Source organism: Danio rerio, chromosome 13 (genome assembly GCF_049306965.1).
Source record: "Danio rerio strain Tuebingen ecotype United States chromosome 13, GRCz12tu, whole genome shotgun sequence".
Taxonomy (NCBI): domain Eukaryota; kingdom Metazoa; phylum Chordata; class Actinopteri; order Cypriniformes; family Danionidae; genus Danio; species Danio rerio.
In genome coordinates, this window is record NC_133188.1 from 9,643,217 (window position 1) to 9,663,192 (window position 19,976).

The 19,976-nt window shown below is 35.3% G+C and overlaps 1 protein-coding gene across 3 annotated transcripts; it reads right to left on the bottom strand.

The window, feature by feature from the left end:
* Positions 1-36: 36 nt before the first annotated feature.
* si:dkey-33c12.12 lies at positions 37-19,622 on the bottom strand. Of its 3 annotated transcripts, XM_073919090.1 has the most exons (8): positions 19,575-19,622; positions 10,924-10,972; positions 10,778-10,833; positions 10,646-10,678; positions 4,008-4,116; positions 3,854-3,923; positions 727-822; positions 44-641 (listed from the first exon to the last, which is right to left on the bottom strand). In XM_073919090.1, exons 3-8 carry the CDS (start codon positions 10,808-10,810, stop codon positions 434-436), a joined length of 549 nt encoding a protein of 182 aa, XP_073775191.1. In that variant the 5' UTR covers positions 10,811-10,833; positions 10,924-10,972; positions 19,575-19,622; the 3' UTR covers positions 44-433. The 3 variants fall into 3 exon arrangements, with proteins under 3 accessions (NP_001082916.2, XP_073775191.1, XP_073775190.1); NM_001089447.2 differs by having other exon boundaries at positions 37-641; positions 10,778-10,972; positions 19,575-19,607; XM_073919089.1 differs by lacking the exon at positions 10,646-10,678 and having other exon boundaries at positions 10,778-10,972.
* Positions 19,623-19,976: the final 354 nt, after the last annotated feature.

Here is a 19,976-nt window from a genome sequence, read left to right on the forward strand (position 1 = left end):
AAACCTAAACATATCAGTCACTGCGACATAAGCAAATCATCCATAAATATTCCAATGGTTTATTGTGAAATCAGAGCTGTTCAGAAAAAAGTATTAAAATACAAACGTCGTAACATGAGAATGTGAGACTCAATACAAAACATCAGCATTTTCACAATAAGAGCACCCAGTTTTATTAAGGTCGTTGAGTGTTTGTTGCCATCATGACAATCCTAAACAAAATATTCAGTGATATTCCTTCAAATCAATACTGATAGTGTAGTTTGCGCAGACACACTGAGGTTTATCCAGTGTACAGAAGTCTGAATCATCCACATTATTTCATACGCTTCCAGAAACACGTTTACTACACGAATGTCCAGCGTTTGCTAAAACTGTTCAACTCTTTAGATGATTCCTTTCTTACAACATCTCCAACTATGACAGCTTCTCATTACTCACCATTTCTTAATCTTACTAAATACTTGACTTGATGTCCCTCTGTGGACTCTGGGGTCATGTGCAGCATGAGCAGGTCGGCCCCCCGGCGGACCACCACATTTAAGCTTTCGCTGGTTCTCACAGCATTATATATCTCCTCTGACGTGTTCACCTTTACCCCATTGATCTCAATAATAACATCTCCTGGCTTCATTCCGGCTCTGCAAAACAGAAAACAGGAAATGACATCATCAATAGGATGCCTTAATCAACAGCTGATAACATCATGTTCAGAGAGCAGCACACCTGTTGGCTGGAGATCCTACAATCACACGGTGGATGAGAACTCCATGAGAAATATCAGGGAAGGACGGGTCTCGCATCCTTAGCTCTTCGATTATACTGAGGAGGGGAAAAAGAGAATTTAAAGATGATAAAAGACTCACTTCAGTGCAAAGTTTACGGTTTAAGGATTGATTGATAAATAGATAAGATAGATAGATTCATAGAAAGATAGACTGATAGTTTGATAGATAGATCAGCATAACAATCAATATTACATTTGCTTCAACCAAAAACACATCAACAAAACATTCATACTACTTCAGTCGCATAGAGTGTGAAAAAGGAAATGCTGTTAATTTGCAATGCATTGAATTAAAGGTGCAGTAGGTGATTGTCCTCAGAAACATTTTAGTTGTGCTGGTTGAAAGTCTCTTCACAGTCCAATAGTAATGATTAAAGTAAATGATCTTGGGGGGGGGCTCAGATTTTCATTATAACCCTTTTTTAAGAAATAATAATAAACTTATTTGAATGGTTTAATTGCTTAAATCATAAAGCTACATATATAAAAATGTGCACTAACAAAGGAAGCATGGTCGATTTTTCCTTCCATGACAATTAATCTTTTTCAATAGCACTGGCTAGAGCTGCACAATTAATCGAAAAAAGATCGCGATCTCGATTCGGCCCTCTAGACCAGGGGTGTCACACTCAATTCCTGGAGGGCCGAAGCCCTGCACAGTTTAGTTCCCACCCTGCTCCAACACACTTACCTGTAGGTTTCAAACAAGTCTGAAGGACTCAATTAGTTTGATCAGGTGTGTTTAATTAGGGTTGGAACTAAACTGTGCAGAGCTGCGGCCATTTTGGAACTGAGTTTGACACCTGTGCTCTAGACGATGTTAATCCAGCATTTCTACGATTCTGTCAATCATATTTTCAAGTTCAGGAGAGAAGAAAAGGCGGCTGCACGAGTCTTTTTATTGTTTCACATACATTGCTCTACGACATGGACACCTCCAAATGATGTTGAAAGAGTCACATACTGTATCTATAAGGTATAATTCACCCAAAAATGCCATTTTTGTCTTCATGTAATGTCATGCTATCAGCTGTAGGGCGGGCTCACGCTCTACTTAATGATAGACGCACGCGCGTCTCCTTTAGTGAACAGAACCTGCTGTGAGTAACAGGTAATAAAGTTGTAAATAATATTGAGTTTGTGGCACAGAGTAATCGTTTGAGAGCCGTGCACAAAGTATGAACAACACTTAGCAGTGAAAATGAAACCGAAAGCGTGCACATCATTTAAATAATCATATCGCATTTCAGAGTTATGACTGGGACAAGCATTTGATGTTTTTTCTTTCATAGCGAACACACAGTTGTGCATGAAAATAAATGTTTACAGTATCAGTATAACTACTCTAGCCTACATAATGTTGATTTTACCAGTGAATAAAATGATCTAATAATGTTCGCAATGACTGCAAGCAAATATCTCAAATATAATTCAACATCAGAATTATTATGAGTAGAATAAAATTATTTATAGAAACCAGTAGACCAACACATAATATTATTATTGTTGTTTTACCATATGTTTGAGAAAAAACAATAATAATTGCTCATATTACGCTTTATTTTACATCTACAGAATCGTGAGAGAATCATGATCTTTATTTTAAGCAAAAAAAATCACGATTCTCATTTTAGCCAGAATTGTGCAGCTGTAGCACTGGCAAAACTACCACATACTCTCTAAGGCCATAGAGACACTTTGTCCATTTTTTAAACAATATTTTTAAGCTTTGAAAGGTTTAATTCAAGTATATGATGAAATGATTTAAATTTAGCCTTTAATTTACAAATTTTACACCATTTTTCTTATTTGCTCATTCTTGTCTTTACAATATGGCAAATTTGTTTCTTAAATAGCTGTACAGCACATAGAAATTTAATTTTACGTTTGATCTTAAAATGAAATAATTTTACAAAAAAGACAAGTACACTGTCAGTAATAAAATAATAAAGCAAATGACTTTGTTTAAGGTATATGAAAGATGACAACACTACATTTTTCAAAGCAGTGTTTGAAGAGTCTTATTGTTTATTATGATAAATGTAACAGCAGATTGCTTTGACCTGTAATGCCTGTACAATTCAGTGATGCTTTAAGACAGATCAGAAAACAGCTATAATGTATAAATCCCACAAATACCCCAAACAGAAACATTTCTAGCATAATTCTTTTGTCTTAAAGAAATATAAAAAGTCCCAACTTTGCTCAATCTAAGTTTCATTTGACGATACAGCCAAACAAAAAGTCTGTAATCTAAATACTAAATTTGGTCAAGGAGCAAAGATAAATAACTTCTACTTTAATATCGAAGAGATCGCGATTGTATACAGTCTGAACACACACACGAGATGATGAGAGGACTTGCAGTTAATTTGAAAAAGCCTATTTAAGAGCTCGCATATCTGTTTTTATGATTAATGTACATGACTGCGCTCTCATGTTAAAATAAAGAGCTCGATACGTTTGCAGAAATGATTGATTGCGCAATACCTGCATTCCCTCACCAACATTCAGAAGAGTGACAGACAAGTCAGAAGAAGAGAGCAGAGAGAAGAGAGCAAAATGTGTGTGTAGATCGTTGAAATGGCAGGAAGTGTCCGCGGTTTTATTACTCTTGCTAATAACATGGACATCTCTATAGTGAAAACATCCCAAAAGCATTATTCCAATAAAACATTTGTTTTTAAGTTGTTTTTTTCTGTTTCTTCAACACAGTAAGGCCTTTTTCCCGCCCTTACGTTCAATGTAAATCTAGACAAGGTCGACTGTGATTGGCCACTTTTCATATCATTTAAATCACCGCTTCGGAATCACAGTAAATTGTGTGGGTATTTTTGCATTAAATAGTCGCATAAATTCACAAACATTTTTATTTTTCGGGCGTGAAAATTGCATACAAATTCTCCTTGATAAATTAAGCACTTTTCAACAGAACAAGCCAATTTTCCAGGTATTCCAGACTTGAATTTATAAGAGCCAAATCTAGTGGCACATAACAAAAATCTGTAGATTCCATAATGTATGAATTTTGCTCTCCTGTAAAATTGTAATAAAAGTGTTTGGCACCTGGGGGTCAAAGTCAACATCATCACTCCAATGTAACGCCTTTTCCATCCCGATTCTCCAAACCAAGACTCTGAAAAAAAGACCCAATAACCATCTGTCAGTGAAAAAAAATGCTGTCACAGACAAAAGCAAGCAGCTGTGAGGTCATTCTTACTCTGTTTGTCTGCAGATCGGTCTAGGAAGAGACGGACTCTGCCTAAGGGAATAGCGAAGGAAATACCTGCTGTCACTTTCATGGTATTAATGCCGATGACCTCACCATCCTGAAGAGTACAAACATGACACATCAGTTTATTACATAAGGCTAGAGTATGGCCAGTACAATACAATATTGATGAACATTTGAAAACAATTCACGTTCTTAATATGACAGTCATGAAGCTCTGTGTTGCTCTTAAGGTCCAGCAATCTGTAGTCAACTACTAAATGTGCACTAATAACTTTCTCCTTCAGATTATTGTACATGGATTTCGTAGCGTGGTTCTAGCACGCTAATTAAGGTCGTACTCACACTATGTACAGTTGCCTTGAACCGGGCCCATATGAAACGAATCCATATGAAACAGTCCCTTAAGAGTCATGTCTTGCTTTCAGTTTCAGGCTTAGGCGCGTTTTGCACTCACACTACAAGTGTACCGCGCCAAAGCCCAAGTGAACCACACTCAGGCTTACCTCTTCCAACCGGGCCAGGGCCGGCCAGGTAAACCGTGCCTGAGCCTGATTCAGCGCACTCACACTTCTCAAACGATCCGGGAAATGGGCCTGGACACGGGTTCGGATATAGTGTGAGTATGCCCTAAATACCTAAAATCAAAATTTTCTACCACTGAATAAGGTTGCATGTCTGTGGCTATAAATACTCCTACCACGCTTGTATTTGCCTTTGCTTGTGTTGAGTTACTTGGAATTTTTATTCCAAATGAAGACAAGAGAGTAGTTTGTGTTACACTTGTCGGTTTAACAGATAAAGCAATGATTTTGTGGACATCAGTAATCTAACTATTTGCCTTAATCTGATTAAAACAACAATATGATTAAGGTGTTTACATGAGTTGCTTTTTGAATGTTCATTTCATGATCCCGTTTTACATGTTAAAGCACATAATACGATTAACGTCATTGTGTCACTTTCTTCAGGACAGCAACAGAACATATCCCTCTGCCTTATTTTCTATTATTCTAATCAAAACTATTTACAGAAAAAAAAAAAAAAAAAAAAATATATATATATATATATATATATATATATATATATATATATATATATACATATATTTATATATACACATATGCATACACAACACACATATATACATACACACATATACATGCATACACATACATACACATAGGGGCAATATAACCAGTAAAAATAAGTCTTAAAATTCTATAAAAGAAAAACATTTGGTTGAATGGGAGTAATGTATTCAATCCATTTGAGCCACAAGTCGACAAATATATCTGTTTGGTTGTGTACATTGTATGTTATTTTTTCCATAATGAATATATTTTTCAAAATATCTATCAAATCTTGTATTTGTGGTGGACTAGGTTTGTACCAGCATCTAGTGATGGCTTTCTTACTTGAAGCAAAGATAATTCTATACATATATTTACTTTTTCTATTCAAAGAATCCATTGAAAGCATACCTAGGTAAAGTATCTCAAAGCTAAAATCAATTTAAAAATTTAAGATATATTCTAAAGTATTATGTATCTCTTTCCAAAAACTTCTAATGTTAGGGCATCCCCAAAATATATGGAAGTGATTAGCGTCCTGTGAGCCGCAATGCCTCCAACAATTTGAGTTTCCATGAAATGACATTTTCTGTTTTGGGGTAAGGAAAAATCGAATAATGTTTCTCCAGCAAAATTCTCTCCAATATGAAGAACGGGAAGTAGCCCATTGTAATTCACATACATTTAGCCAATCCTGATTTGAAATGATAATGCCACTTTCTTTCTCCCATCTTTCTTTAATGTACAGAGATGAATCCCCTTGTAGGTCCATCAGTGATTTATATGATTTAGTTATTGTTTTTGACATTGGTTCAGCCATATACGCCGAGGAGAATAATTTAACCAGAGCACTCTTATTGGTATCCCCATCAGTGTCTTTTTTAATGTTTTGATAGAAATGTTGTCGGAGCTGAAGATATCTAAAGAAGTCTTTGGAGTCTAAATTAAATTTCTCTTTTATTGAATTGAAATCTAATAAATATCCTTTATCCATAATTGAAGAATAAGTTGTTATCCCTTTCCTAGTCCATATTTTAATCTAAAGTATTTGGTTTGAAGTCTGAGTCGTATGAAGCCCATTTCAAAACCTTCATCGAGTCTGTTAGATTATAAACCTTAATGATCTCAGACAAAATTTTTAAGGTTACCTTGATTATCCATTGATTATCTTGTTTTATTAATTTTTGATCCACAATGGTTGCTTGAATGGGGAACTAATCATACCAGCCAATCTCTATATCTTTCCATCTTGCATGGTATTCTGGATTGCACCAACAGAATATCCATCTCAGTTGTGCTGCCCAGAAATATTTTTGCAAACATGGAAGGGCAACCCCTCCTTCTTCTTTACCCAATTGCAGGGTTTTAAATTTTACCCTTGGTTTCCTGCCCTGCCATATAAATCTAGAGATCAGTCTGTCCCATTCCGAAAATTGTTTTTTCGCAAGGGGAACAGGTAAAGACTGAAATAAGTAAAGCAGTCTTGGAAGTATGTTTTGTTTGATTGAGTCTATTCTAGATTTCATGTTAAAAAATGGTAGAAGATTCCATCTTGCAATATCTAATTTTATTGTCTTATTAATGGGACCATAATTAAGCATTTCTAAATTGGTCATATCCCTGGGAATATTTATTCCTAAATATTTAATACATTTAGAATCCCATTTTATAGGATACTCATTTTTAATATCGTTTGGAGGGTTATAATTAAAGGTTAATACTTGTGTTTTTTTAATATTCAAATTAAATCCTGACATAGACCCAAAGGTATGTAATGTATTCCACAATTCAGGCAATGATTCATTTGGGTCCCTCAGATACGTTAGAATATCATCCGCAAATATTATGTACATCATCCTTAATGTTAATACCTTTTATCTTTGTATTTTGCCTGATCCACTGTGCCAGGGGTTCAATGAATAATGCAAAAAGCAAAGAGGACAGGGGGCACCCCTGTCTTGTGCCCCTCTCTAATGTGATGGTTTCTGAGAGATTACCATTTATTTTGATTCTTGCAATAGGACAAGAATATATGTTTTGGATAACCCTGATAAATTTTTCATGGAAATTAAACCGCGTGAGGATACACTTAAGAAAAGACCAATTGACTGAATCAAAGGCTTTTTCTGCATCAAGACTTAGAAGAACAGCTGGCACCTTAGAGTCGTGAATATGACTGATGATTTGAAGAGTTCATCTAACATTGTCCTGTGTTTGCCTGCCGCAAATAAATCCGGTTTGATCAGAATTAATTAATTCCGGCATTAGTAGTTCAAGTCTTTTAGCTAGGACTGAAGTAAAAAGTTTATAGTCTATATTTAGTACCGATATAGGTCTGTAAGATGTACACTCTTCTTTATTTTTCCCTTCTTTTGGGATTGCCGAAATAGTAGCTTCTCGCCAAGAGGGCAGTAATTCTCCTCCATGTAAAACATGATTAAAAGCCGGCAATAGAATGGGAACAAGCTGTTGTCTAAACATCTTGTAACATTCAGAGGAGAATCCGTATGGACCAGGTGATTTGTTTGTTTTAAGCTTGGATATCGCTTTATTTATTTCCTCCTCTGTTATATCTGCGGATAGTTCAGCATTCCAGTTATTGCTAATTAACGGTAGATTTAGAGAAGCAAGAAAAGAGTTGATTTTTCCATGATCTACTTTTTGTTTTTGGGTATACAAATTTTTATAATAGTTTTCAAAAACTCTTTGAATATCTTCTGATTTATAAAATAGCTGTTTTGAGGTAGGGTCTTGTATTTTCTGTATTGTTGTATCGGCCTGTTGCTTGCGCAACTTTCTAGCCAATAGCTTCATTGCTTTGCCACCCGTCTCATAATATTTTTGTTTTAAAAACACAAGTTTTTTCTCTATTTCCTGGGTATAAAGGTAGTCTATCTCTGTTTTAATTTTCTTAATTTCCTGGGATAAATTTTTGTTAGGGCTTTTCTTATTCTCCATTTCTAATCTATTTAAATTTTTGTTAAGTGTGTTAAGCTTTTCAAGCCTACATCTCTTTAGTTGAGATGTAGTAGCAATGATCTTACCCCTAAGAACAGCTTTACACGCATCCCATAAAATAGTTGGGGAAACTAATCCATTATCATTCTGCTCAATATAATGTCTTATTTCAACTATAATTTTGTCCCTAATAGCAATATTGTTCAGTATGCCAGAGTTTAATCTCCAGTGAGTGTTTTTTGGTTTATTTTCCAAATTTAGGTAGAGTGATATTAAAGCATGGTCTGATATGTCAATTAGTCCTATGTTACAATTTTTTATTCTAAACTTGTCTTTTTCAAATACCAGAAAATAATCAATTCTTGAATAGGATGCATGTGGATGTGAGTAAAATGTATAATCTCTTTGTCCTGGATGAAAGTTTCTCCATACATCAATTAAACCCATTTCTTTTAACATTGTATTAATTTGTTTTCTTAAGGAGTTTGTTGGCTGGGTGGTACAATGTGAGGAATCTAATTTAGGGTCTAATAAAACATTTAAATCTCCACCACAAACAAGGATACCCTGTGATTCTGATGCTATTAAATCTATCAAGGTCTTAAAAAAAAGAGCATTTACTACCTGGAGGGGCGTATATACTAAGTATAGTGACTAGGGTGCCCTCTACTCTGCCTTTAATCATTATATATCTTCCCTCTCTGTCCCTTATTTCAGTAAGATGTTCGTAAGTAATTTTGTTAGAAATTAAGACTGCAACCCCTCTCCTATGTCCAGATCCATACGAGGATGAAAAAATGTATTTGAAGCCCATTCGATTCAATTTGTTGTGCTCCGTTACATTAAGATGGGTTTCTTGAAGTAAAGCAATTTCAATTTTCTCTTTTTTAAGTTTAGTCAGAATCTTGCTTCTTTTTATTGGACTAAGTAAGCCATTAACATTGTATGATGCTACCTTTATGTGATTATGCATTTTCTGATTGATTCACATATTTCCAGATATTTTTTATCTCTTGTTATTAAGCTCGTGTAACAGTGATCAGGTAACGCCCCCTTTTGAAGTGGTTATGAACATGAACTCAACGAAAAACAAAGAACATACTAAACTTTGAACAGAAAGAAAGTCATTGTAAATGAAAAGTGAAACACGACTTCCACATATGAGGTCGCAACATATCGACCCTTAAGTGAGCAGAGATGATAAATGTGCTCCATGGGAGAATCCTCTTGTACTTGCCTCCTACCAAGGGCCCATGCACAAGTCATTTAGACTCAGTAACAGTTCGTCTTTTCCATTCGTAGCAATTTGCACTTTAAAGAAATCAAGTATTTTCCGAGTCGGGAAGAAAAGTATATAATACAAAGCAATAAAATTAACAAAAGACGATAAAAGCGTCCAACTTAAAACGGGACTAAAGAGTACCTTCAAGTGATTTTGGCCCTCATTAAGCCCATTTTTTATTCCTTAATAGACTATTTGTGGACGCTTAAATGCAAGAAGTTTTTCTTTATATGAGGGGATTGAACGAGTAGATGTACCATGCTTTTTGCCGGATTTTCTCCACGTCAGTCGCTGAACGAGCTCAATCAGTGAGTTGGGCGAGCTGTGTGTGGTTATCGGGAAACCTCTTTTCTCCATATCAGTCGATGCCTCTTCCGCGGAGTTGTAGAGAAGTGTGCCTTCAGTGTAGAACACCTTTAACCTGGCTAGGAAACGCATTTGGAATTTGATGTCATGATCCTTCAGCATCCTTTTGGTTTCTTGGTATTCCCTCCGTTTCCACAACACATCAGGGGCATAATCATGGTCAAAAAAAATTCTGTTGCCTTTCCATTCGATCGCCTTCTTCGCCCAGGCAGTTTTGATGACCAGTTCTTTTGTTCTGTAGTTAAGAAACTTGACGATGATCGAGCGGGGTTTGGCGGTGGGTAATGGAATAGGTGCTAGCGCTCTGTGAGCCCGTTCAATTTGGAGGTCCCCCGGAGTAGCATCAGTCAGAACTAGGGTAGATTTCAATAAGTCCTCCAGGAAGGGAATCATTTCTGAAAAGTTTTCCTCAGCTTTTTCTGGTACCCCGTAAATCCTTATGTTAGATCGTCTGGCTCGCCCTTCTTGGTCGTTTAGTCTGGTTTCCAGCTGTTCCGTTAGCCGTAGCATCTCTTCTAACACTTCTTCCGTGTTTTGAAACAGGTAGTTTTTGAAGCTATCATGCATATTAATAAAGTTGCACCTCATTTACAATAGAGCGCGCTGATTAGTTCGTCGTTCTCTTGAATTAATGATGAAAGCTCAAAGAAGTCACATTGTACCTGCCGGTACAGACAGCCAGTCTCCATGCTGGAATTTACACAAGGAGCTCATGGTCTTGACGTAGCTTCAAAATTTCTTTTCAAACCGGAAGAACGAATTTGTTCGAAATAACGCAAAAACAACCAATTTTCACTTTTACTGTGAAATATATGTGTCCTAATAGTGTTTTTAGCAGCGTGGGACACATATATGACTGTCAACATCTGAAAAATGTGTTTTAGTGTTTCGTGACCCTTTATATCAAAAGGCAGAAGCAGTTTTTTGAGCAAATGTCAGCGACTCACCAGGTTTATGAGAGGCCCTCCTGAATTTCCAAACTGTAAAGCAGAATTGTGATTGAGTGATGGAATGCAATTCATTAAATGATGACATACTTTTTTTTGCATGCAACAACACCCAGTTTCCAGTGCTCTTACATCTATGGTAGCGTCCGTCTGGATGTAGTCCATGTTGGAGTTGGAGAGACCCAGTTCTTTACTGCCTCTCTGAGCAGAGCTGATGATTCCAGATGTGATGGTGTTTTTAAGAGAAAAGGGGCTCCCCATGACAACCACAAATTCACCTTGACGCACATCAGATGACTTGCCAAGACGCAACGTTGGTAGAGGATTCTGGGACAAGACAGAGAACACAATGACAGTATGTAAGACTATATGGTCATGTACTAGAACTGTGGTAAAAGAAAACTGAAAAATTAATAGCAAAAATGGCTTTCCAAACATAAAAGCCTCCTCTGTTACTGTTCAAGGCTCAAAAATTAACCTTTTTTTGATAGCACCGGTGCTCCTAACTTAAAAAATGTAGGCGCATCAGACAAAATTTAGTCGCACCCACCAATTATAAGCAACGTTACTACAAGTTTTATACAAACAGATTTATTGCATTTGAAATGAACACTAATCAAACTAAAAAGCAAAATATATATATATATATATATATATGCATGCATGAGGAAAATGTCTCAACGAAATCCCGTTATCACAAGAAAATAGATTTTATAATATAACTGATTGACCAAAGCATACACAGACCGCTGTGCTGTTCTCACGGGTGGTGTCTGATATTGCACTGATGCTTTTGACATGTACTGTACCCTATTATATGCATACATCATGTTAATAGCTATACCGGTCTTCATGAGTAGCGATAATAGTTTTCTCGGTGCAAGCCCGTTTGCCATGGTGTACGTGGTGTTACATTTTACATATAGCTGCCACTTGCACGGCGGGCATCTGGCGATTATATGAAGGATAAAACAGAAGCTCTCGTGCTAGATGTGGCAAACAGTTACCTGTAAATTCCATCCCACAGACTTTTCATAGCGGACTTGAAGCCAATGGAAGTCTTTTATCCACTCTTTGAAAAGTGTAGATGTGTGATTGACATTCAGCACATGATCACTACTTAGATGTGTCATTATTTGTAACTTTAGATGACAGTTTCTAAAAAAACATCTGTCAGTGTAATCTTAATTCTCATATTCAGCGCTTTATAATTTTTCGCAATAGTAGCTCTCCCTGTCATCCCAAGCTAGAAGGCATCGACTGAGTGATTGACAGCTGATATTAACCAATCCATTTACGCTCTGTTCTAGAGCAATGGCCCAATAAGAAGAGCTCAAAGGCGGGACAAGTATTACGGACTTGGCTTTGTTTACTGCAGCAAGTTATGACAACTGTTGTAAACCATTCCTGAGCACTACGTTTCGCATTTCAAGTGCAGAGATGCATTCTGCGTGAATGTCTCCCAAAGCCGTGCATGTGGTGAACATTTTGCAGTAAAAACTGGTCGCAAAAATGTTTTCAAAATATATTTTGAGGTCGCATAGTTAAAATTGCGGGCACATAAGCGACCGAAATGGTCGCAATTTCGAGCCCTGCTGTTTGTTTAACTAAAAATGTTGACAATAATTATTCTTTAGTTGCTGTAATATTACTGTTTAAAAATCTGAGGATACAAAACCAAATGTCACTAAGGTTATCACAATTTCGAGTTTATTTCCATATTTGTATGCGGCTGTTACTCCTGAAATATTACAGTGTGTATGTAGTCTAAATACACTATAAACAGATTAATGGGTTAACACCAGGGCTTGACATTGACACCCACCAACCGCAGGTAGACTTTAGCTGTGGCGGATTAGACAGCCACTCCCACTAGCCATTTTGGCTGGTCGAAAATCATTTTTAAATTGTATTTTTTTTAAAAGAAGGGTTCGACAATAAGGATGAACCTCTAGAAATGAGAAGCAGCCCGACTGACAAAAACAACTGTGTTCACGCAAGCAAAAGAAAGCAGATGAATACAGAATGTTATGTGATGCGCGCAAGTTTTAAAAAGCATGCACGATCCCATTTCCTTGCGTGAAGCAACCTTGACTGGAAACACAATGGTGCTATCGGTTCTGTTTGAAATAGACTGGAAAAAAAGCGATACACATCCACCATTTTCAAGAGCTTGAGATTTTTTAAAAAGAAGGTATTTTATGTATGCAGCAGCAGTTGCAGCTTTAGCTTTAAACAATCTTTAAACAGATTATTAATGGGCGTAACGTTAACTGTGTGCATTTGATCATCCTTTCATTATTGCACACGGTATGTTTTTCACCTGCTTTCTTTTTGTTAATATGATTTAATTATCATTCTTTTCAGTAATATTGATTTACTAGATTAACTTTTATGCAATGTTAACTGCTGATCTGAGACCTTTAGCTAGGACAGACTGCTTTGCATAGTTTTAGACAGGCTACATGACAAGATGATTTTTTTTGGCTAAGAAATATTTATTTATTTATTTATTTATTTATTTATTTATTTTCCAGTGTGGCCAGAGAAAAAATTGGTACAACCTTAATTTTGAGCCCTGAAATAATAACCAATTACAAAGCAACACCATGAAACCACTAAGTCATTTTGCAAATATATTTTCCCAATAACAAAAGTGAAAATGGCGAGTGGCTAGTAAAGTTGAAAAACTACTAGCCATATAGGCTGGTAATGTTAATGTTAAAAAAGTTAATGTAGAGCCATTAAAAAAAACATTAAAAATCATATTGACCTCACACTTTTAATGTACTAACCGTGATACATTTTTGATTCGTTAAGCTCAATTCTTAAATGAACAAAGTTCAAAAAGAAATTACTCATTTGATAGAGACATTTTACTAAAAATGTAAATTAATAAAATAAAATGAGTCCTTGCTCTTACCATATAAAACTATGACTCATTGAAAATAGGAATGCACCGATACCATTTTTTATAAACGATTTGATTTCGATCCCAAAATTGTGTCGACTAATACAGATCCGATCCGATACTGTGCCGATTTTTCTTTTAAGCATAATATAGTTTCTATGGTGATATAAACTCAAAAAATATATCTTGCTTAGTAACAATAAAAGACCTATAGGCCTACTGTATATGACAGGCGACACAATCTAACTGAAAACATGATGCTTGCTGTAAACCAGGCTACATTATTTGAGCATTTGTTATGACATTGATCTGATGTGGTCCGGCTTATGTTTCCTTTTTAATAGTAAGATTTTTCTTTGAACTCTGCAACAGCCAACCACTATTGACCCTAATCAAAACACAAACTGGTCTGTTAAATAAACTATTGATATAAATAAAATTACAGTCAAATATTCACAGTTTCAGAGTAACCTATATGAGGCTAAATAATTTTCTGTTAATGACAATCAATATTGTGCCTATCAGTTTCACTTTTATTAATTTAATCAATAACTTTGACCACAATGAGCCAGGCTTACAAACTATCCTAAAAGTATTCCCCTAGGAAGAATAAACTCAGTCGGATAATTTTACAGAGCGGCACACGTCACATCAGCCGGTGTGTGAATGAAGTGCTTGATGCATCACTGAGACAGAGCGCAGTCCTCCGCTATCTGCAGACACTTCCAATCCAAAACAGCAGTAAAAAGGGAAGAAATCAGTGTGTTAAGGATCTGTCCAATGTATTATTGAGCCTTTTCTAGTTTTACATTTCAGGTAGGCCTACTTTGTGTGTGAAGAGCAGGTAGTAATCCACTCAGTTCCAGTGTTGTGAATGCGATCATCTGATCTAACAGACACAGCGCTACATGATTCAGAAACAGCAATTAACTCCTCCTTTCAGGTCGAAATGAACCAATTTAATGCAAAACTAAATGCATTTCTCCACTGATTATTTATATTAACAGGAAAAATAAGTCTTGGAGAAAGTTTTAAAATAGAAGGCTTTAGACAGAAAATAGGAGATATTAAACTTTCTGCACCGGCTTATACTCCAAATCCTGTAAATATTTCACTGAATCATAATAACCTACAGTGCTTCAAAATCATAGAACAGGAAGAGCTAGATAAAATCATAAATAGCTCTAAAGCAGCTACAGTACGTGTATGCTGGACTCAATTCCAACAAAATTACTGAAAGAATTGCTACCTGCTATAGGAGAACCTCTTCTTAACATTAACAACTCTTCTTTATCTATAGGCCATGTTCCAAACTCTTACAAGCTAGCTGTTATTAAGCCTCTTATTAAGAAACCGCAACTGGACCCCAACAACTTAGCTAACTATAGGCCTATTTCAAATCTTCCATTTCTGTCTAAAATACTAGAAAAAGTTGTTTCTACTCAATTATGCTCCTTTCTGCAGACGAACAATATTTTTGAAGTGTTTCAGTCAGGTTTCAGGGCTCATCACAGTACAGAAACCGCATTAGTGAAAACAACCAATGATTTACTCTTAGCTGCTGACCAAGAGTGCATCTCTCTATTAGCTCTACTCGATCTTAGTGCGGCATTTGACACCATTGACCACAATATCCTTATAAATCGCTTAAAGTCTACAGATGTCCAGGGACAAGCTCTACAATGGTTTAAGTCATACTTAACTGACCGTTACCAGTTTGTGAATATTAATGGACAGCCTTCACAAGTCAGCCCTGTAAAGTATGAGGTGCCTCAAGGATCAGTTTTAGGCCCTTTGCTGTTTACAATTTACATGCTACCACTGGGAGACATTATTAGAAGACATGGGATAAGCTTTCACTGCTATGCAGATGATACTCAATTATATATTTCAACTAAACCTGATGAGATGTCTGAACTGTCTAAGCTAACTGAGTGTATTAGAGATGTTAAAGACTGGATGACCAACAATTTTCTTCTATTAAACTCAGACAAAACAGAATTATTACTTATTGGACCTAAATCCTGTACACAGCAGATCTCGCATTTCAATCTACAATTAGAGGGACACAAAGTTAGCGTTAGCTCTACTATAAAAGATCTGGGTGTCATATTAGACAGCAATTTAAATTTTGAAAATCATATATCCCACGTCACAAAAACTGCCTTCTTTCATCTGAGAAATATCGCTAAATTACGAAGTATGCTATCCATCTTGGATGCAGAAAAGCTAGTCCATGCTTTTATGACTTCTAGGCTGGATTACTGTAATGCTCTATTTGCTGGCTGCCCAGCATCCTCTATTAACAAACTTCAATTAGTACAAAATGCACCTGCCAGAGTTCTTACCAGGTCTAGAAAATATGATCATTTCACCCCAATTTTATCCTCCTTACACTGGCTGCCTGTTAAGTTTTGTATGAATTTAAAATATTACTTCTCACCTATAAAGCTCTAAATAATCTAGCTCCTGTTTATCTAACCAACCTTCTGTCTCGCTACAATCCAACTCGCTCTTTAAGATCTCAAAACTCAGGGCTTCTGGTAGTATCTAGAATAGCAAAGTCAAGAAAAGGAGGTCGAGCCTTCTCCTTTATGGCTCCTACACTCTGGAATAGCCTTCCTGATAACATCCGAGGCTCAGACACACTCTCAGTTCAAAACAAGATTAAAGACCTATCTGTTTAGTAAAGCATACACTCAGTGCATCACTTAGCCGGTTTCCACACAAGTTTCCACATCTTGTTTATTATGAACAGCAGCTACGGTAATTATTCTCTTTTTTTTTCTCCATTTCCACCTGGGGATACTCATTCCGAGGTCTTTAGATTATCCGGAGTCACTGATTGGATCCAAGACCAGCGACGAGATGATCCCAAGGTGTCCATATCCAGGACCAGGCCGTATCCTGAGCTGCTGCTGTGCTGGTGGTCATGGGGGAGTGGAGAGCATGAGACTGATTCCAGTGACCAACCAGGGACAGACTAGTCTTCGCTGAGGCCAGCTTCCAGCCTTCACCGCTGAGACTGCAGCTCTACACTAACTTTTGGCCAGCGGAGAAATTAAAATGGTCGTGCCTGAAGGATTCGGATTTCTGCTTTCCAATCCGTCTCATCATGGACCAACGTTTATCCTTTTCTCATCATCTTGTTTCTCATAATTTTTTTTATTAAATATAATTATTTGATCATTTGAATGAGTATTTAACTGTGAATTGCAGAGCCGGCCCAAGGCATAAGCGAACTAAGCGGCTGCTTAGGGCCCCGTGGCCACCAGGGGGCCCCCAAGAGTGCTTGAAATTATTGTGTGACTTTCGTTTTAGTTTGTTAATTTGTGGATTAGTGGTGGAACAAAATATATGCCCATTTATAGTGTTATTTCTTGAACATTTGAACATGAACATTTAATTAGAAAGGCCTTGCGTTTATTTCACTCTTACAGACCTTGTCAAAATCTTGTAGATGGTATTTTGGCAAAAAATTTTAGGGGAATTAAAAAACTTAAATATGTGAGTAAATAACTAATGTTCTCCACTGTTGAAAACATACATGCTCAGAGGAGTCTGTGCTCACCTCTCAGAGCATTCTGATCAGTTGAAAAAATAGTGGGAATACATATTTTTTTAATTAAAAATAAACCAGGGCTAAGCATAAAATGTTTCCATGTTTACATAAAATTAGTTGGTCAAGTTGTAATAAGTGTATATAAACTGCAATAAATTACTATTTTGGCCGTTTTATTCTTAAATGCATATTCCACTAAATTGAGATTTTGCTGCTGTGATAGAGATGTGCTCTCTTCAGTCATAAACTGCTCTCTGCACATCAGCATTTTTAAGCTTGTTTGACAGATGAGCACTTGTTTTACATTGTTGCAATTCTATAAATGCGTGTTTATAAAAGAAATTCATCATAAATTTTTGATGCATTTTCCCCCTTCATTTACCAAAATTGTGATATATTGTGGCTGGTTTTCTTGTGATCTGTCAATATATCGCAGAATCTTTGATATCGTGATTGAAGCAGCAGTGCCCGGAACAGCAGCAAAATGCTTTTTCATGAACTTGGCGATTAAAAAAAATAAGCTTCTGATTTATACAATTTAGAGTTGGTAATACACTGCAAAAATATTTTCTTTCTTATAGTTTTTGTGTGATTTTGTAGTCCAAATATCTAAAAATTCTTAAACCAATAAACATTTTCTAGAAAGATTTTTAGTCAAAATTATGTGAATTTTTCATTAAAAAAATAATCTGACAATTAGGGTAAATTAAAAAAAAGATTGTTTTATGTTTTAAATAAGATTATTTTACTTATCTCATTGGCAGATTAATTTGTTTTACAAAAAAAAAATCCCTTAATTTAGAATTATTTCTGAGAACTGAAAATTTTTTGTACATATTTATTAATTTGATTTATATGCGAGTATGTCTAGAAAATGCTTCCTGATTTAGTTTGATTTTAATTTAAATAGATGTTTTAAGTTATTTGAACTACAAAATACAATATGGTTTTTTTTCAGTATTAACATTTATATCCAATTAAAAAAGAAATTATCTTTATTGTCACTATGTTTGACTGTTTGGCAGCGTCTTGTGCCTGAATAATAATAAAAATAAGTATGTTATTGTCTACTTCCAGCTGCTTTTGTTTCTGCCAGCCCATATTAATGTTTTGTGTTATTTAGATTTTTGGCAAATAGTCATATAAAAAGTTGGATCAATAGGAAGTTGTTTCTGCAGAATAATATTTAGAATTGTCTTAAAACATATATTTTATGATGTAAGCAACACAGCTACAGCGAACATAATCAATAATGTGTGTTTTAAATTTATAGTGTGCGAATTATCAAGGATTGATGATAATTTATCATATTGTTTGCACCAAAGGGGCCCCAAATAAAATCCTGCTTAGGGGCCCCTGAAGGCTTGGGCCGGCCCTGGTGAATTGATTTTAATTAATGAATAGGTTAGCACATTGCTTAATATAAGAATGTTCAGTGCATTTGCCTTTCTCTTTATAACTATTTTCAGAAGCCACCAAACTAGGTCAGAGGGAAAGATATAAATGGGAAAGAAAAATATTGTTTCCATTTCAAAATGTCTTTCGGGAAACATTTTACCCCCAATATGTAAAGCACTTTGAGTGTGCAGAAAAATTGCTATATAAATGTAAGGAATTACTATTATTAATTATTATTTATTCATTTCTATGTGAAACACTTTCATGAGCCCATTTAGCCAATAAGACAAAAACATAGTTTTACTAAAGTAAGCTTACATTTATCAACACAAAATGAACCTGACTGTATTATTGTAGTAAAGCCGTGGTTAATTGTGTTAAATATGCCATTTCAGCCTGCAGAATGGCATTTTAAACTGTGGCCTAACAAAAATATAGAAAAGAAATATCGAGTTCTGTAATATAAAACTAAATAATTCCTCTCCCTGTATAGTTCCTATAAGGTTATCTAGTGTAATATTAAGGTAAACAAATGTAATATTAACAGAATTAGCAATCAATCTGACTGATGTTAACATTAAAGATTTGATTGAGCTTTTAAGTAAAACAATAATTAGTTTAACGTTACAGTACCGTTAATATAACATTAATTACATTACAGTTACATTAAGTTGCATCAATGTTAGCATTAGCATCAACTGCTAATTAGCGCTAGCTAACTAGCCTGTGTGACATACAGTAATAAACGTTAGATCTAATTACACTGACTTACATATTCATCGGTTTAATTTGTAATTGTTTATTTTATTTATGTTATTTTTTCTTTTTAATTCGCATTTTTCACTTAGTGAAGGCGGGGACTGTTGACTAACGTTAGTAGCTCTAAATTAGTTGACTGGAATGCTGTGATGGTGTTAGCATGTAGCATGTTCACACATAAAATAAGTACAGTTCGCAATTAAAACCATTTCCTACCTTTTGTTGTAACTTAATAAAATCTACTGCAATTGATGTCAACAAAGATGTTTAATCCACAAGAATTTGATCATTATTCCTACCTGTTAGCGTTCACATCTGTTCAGTCCTTATTTAGGCTAGAGTGGGTTATTATTGTGAATGAATCTGTGGATTTAAATAAATTGTGAGAGTCGATTCATCCTTGACCTTTTTATAAATACAACAGTTGCTTTGTTGCTGAATAAATGTCTTATTCACTTAAGACAGTGTCCTACCACCACCTACTGGCGGTTTCAGGTAATATGGATAACACTATTTTGTTGCATATTTTTCTTTTTAATTTATTATTTGAAGCATTATTCATTTAAAAAGAATTCACAAGAATAACGAATTTATATAATCATAATATATAAAATATAATATAAACGATAATAATAATACTGTTAAAAATGATAAATAATTGATAATGAAAATATAAAATAACTGAAATGAGCTACACAAAA